At 44.4% G+C, this 2,722-nt stretch overlaps 1 protein-coding gene across 1 annotated transcript; it reads left to right on the top strand.

Annotated features, from left to right (window-relative positions):
- The first annotated feature begins 1,796 nt into the window (after nt 1-1,796).
- Nucleotides 1,797-2,387, top strand: LOC149186298 (uncharacterized). Its single transcript, XM_089409288.1, has one exon. The coding sequence runs from the start codon at nt 1,797-1,799 to the stop codon at nt 2,385-2,387; it is 591 nt and encodes a 196-aa protein (XP_089265414.1).
- The last annotated feature ends 335 nt before the right edge of the window (nt 2,388-2,722 follow it).

The raw sequence follows: 2,722 nt of genomic DNA, 5'->3' as shown, positions 1-2,722 counted from the left end.
CATGGACCGATGTTGCCTCCCAAAGTGGTAATACTCTGATAGATCTTTCTAACGAGCTATCATATGCGTCAAACAGAGATCGTATGCCAAAGTTACGACCCCGGGAAATTGATGTACCAATTTACCCAAACGGGGCCCACAATTTGGCGTTTCATCTTCTAGGGTTAGGTTTCGGGATGTGAAGGGTTTTCCATTGTTTCTCAACAATAAATAGGCCTTCGAGCCTCATTGTAATACAGTTCGGAACAGTTCAGAGGCATGTAGCCGCACATCTCTTCTCAGAGATAAGCTACCATCGCCCTAGCTGGTTTATTTCCATTTCTGGTTGTAAGCATATTTCAGTATTTTCCATTAATGAAATGAAGCATTATTTCCGCTGCATCTTTGTGTTTATGGTTATTGCATCTCTGTATTTATGGTTATCTCTGTAATCTATTGCGTTCCTATTTAAATCCGGATCACTACCTCTGCTCGATAAGATAAAGAATAGAATCCAAGCTTGGGGTGCCTCTTGGCTGAATAATGCAGGGAAAGTCACGCTTATGAAATCGGTCCTAATAAGTATGCCTCTATACCAAAACTCTATTCTCCTTGCCCCCAAAACCTTTCTCAGCAAATTGGACAGCCTGTTGAGAAGATTTCTGTGGGAAGGTGGGAATAAAAACAATAGAAGGATCCATTTAGTGAACTGGGAAACTCTCAAGAGACCATTTCTGGAAGGAGGCCTCCATCTGCGTAACTTGGCTGCCCAAAATCTTGCTTTGGGATCCAAGATTCTGTGGAATTTAGTCTCTGGAAATTCTAGCTGGAGTAAAAGAGTCATTTGGAAGAAATACTTCCAAGGGCAACGCTTGAGATGCCTGGATAAGCCTCCAAGACTTCTAAAAGGATCCCCGATCTTCAATCTTTGTAATGCTGCTAGGGAGCAATTCAGCCATTACCTTTATTGGATCCCTGGTAATGGAAGAAAAATCAAAATCTGGGAAGACTCGATTTTGGGTGACCAACCATTGAACCATGTGGAAGGTCTTGCAAACATCAAAGATTGGCTTCAGTCTTGCAATTTGCACACTCTGTGGGATATTTCGAATTGGAAGGAAGCTCCTGATAGAACCTGGGACTGTTGGAACCTGGGGGAGGTCCCCATTATGCTGCAGGGGGAAGCTTCTTTACTGTTAGATCTGCTCCAAGGAAAATCTCCTTCAAAGGCCACTACTAAAGACAAAAGAGGCTGGGGCTCCCTCTCTGGCTCTTACACTGTTTCCGAAGGTTATAAAAGAATTATGGTTGTCCCATATGCTCCACCCAATCCAACCCAATGGAAATTTATATGGGATTTCCCATCTCTCCCCAAAATCGACTTCTTCTGTTGGACCGTTGCACACCAAAGCATTCTTACCAGAGATAACTTGCGAAGACGAGGGATGGAAGGACCTTCCAGATGTCCACTTTGCTGGTCTGATGAAGAAACTATCAGTCACCTGTTGCTGCTTTGCCCCTTTGCTCAAGAAGTCTGGAGGGGAGTTCTGTTGTTAGATCCAGCTAACCTTGATTTTCCAGATAACATCCCTTCCCTGTTCCGAACTTGGGCCAGCTTATCTCCCTTCTGCCTTAAAAATAAAAGTCTTCTTAAAACAAGTTGGATGTGGATCCCTAAATTCATCTGCTGGAAACTGTGGTTGGAAAGGAACAACAGAATTTTTCGAGAAGAAAGCTGCACTTCTATAAGAGTTATCTCAAAAATAAAAGCTTTGCTGGGCGAGGCTTTGGAAGCCAATACTTCCTCAAGGAACGAAATGAGTCTGGTCAAAGAGGAGGAGCAATGGTTCAAAGATCTGGTTCCAAATCTGAAGGAAAGGCCCATTCCTCCTGTTTCCGTCCATGCCAACTGGGAGATTAGGCTGGAAGAACTGGAGTTCATTAAGTGGAGATCGGCCCTGGATGATCACTGTTTATTCTTCGACGGGGCCTCCAAAGGAAACCCTGGGGTTGCTGGCAGTGGTGGAGTTCTATTGAGTCCTGGAGGTTTTCCGGAACTGCGATTCCATTGGGGTCTGGGAATCGAAACCAACAATAGAGCGGAGGCTCTTGCACTGTGGCAGGGGCTGACTCTGGCGATTAACAGAAATATCCTTTCTCTCTCTGTCTTTGGAGATTCAAGACTTATCATCCAGGCACTGCTATATCCTAAGACCTCCCATCAGGTTCATTTAGCCACTATTATCAGAAAAATCTGGCTATTACTGCCCAAGTTCAATAAAATCTCCTTCTTTCATATTTTAAGGAACCTCAATTCTCAAGCTGATATGGAGGCCAATCTTGGCTCCCTCTGTACTCGGAGATCCCTGGTGGTCAATTCGATTGAATCTTCTTGCCCCATCCCTTAATGTACCTGCTGATCAGTCCTCCTATCCTATTTGATATAAGGGCCACCTATTTTCTCCTCTTTTCCTGCTCTACGGGACCTCTTCTCAAATCAAACTATGTAAATCGATGATCTTAGGCCTGATCTCAGTTTCCTTTTCATTGACCACTGTTTCCTGTCGAGTTCCTGCTTTCCAAGAGCCCTCAAAGGATCCCCATGGAGGCAACTCAGTTTCAGCTTTGATCTTCACTTTATTCTCAATCCTGAAGGCCGTGATCAGCATAAACAGAGCCTCTCATTCCTGGAAAGTAGCATCCACTGAGCTACGCAAAAATTGCGATGGAGCTCCCCGCTGCA

Source organism: Pinus tabuliformis, chromosome 3_1 (assembly GCF_031772625.1).
Source record: "Pinus tabuliformis cultivar Carrire ecotype Pingquan chromosome 3_1, CPIR1, whole genome shotgun sequence".
Taxonomy (NCBI): domain Eukaryota; kingdom Viridiplantae; phylum Streptophyta; class Pinopsida; order Pinales; family Pinaceae; genus Pinus; species Pinus tabuliformis.
Note: the sequence above shows the minus strand (reverse complement) of the source record. Positions and strands in the feature narration are given on the sequence as shown.

Coding starts and splice junctions, on each gene's coding strand:
- LOC149186298 (XM_089409288.1), top strand. CDS start 1,797: ATGAGTCTGGTCAAAGAGGAGGAGCAATGGTTCAAAGATCTGGTTCCA.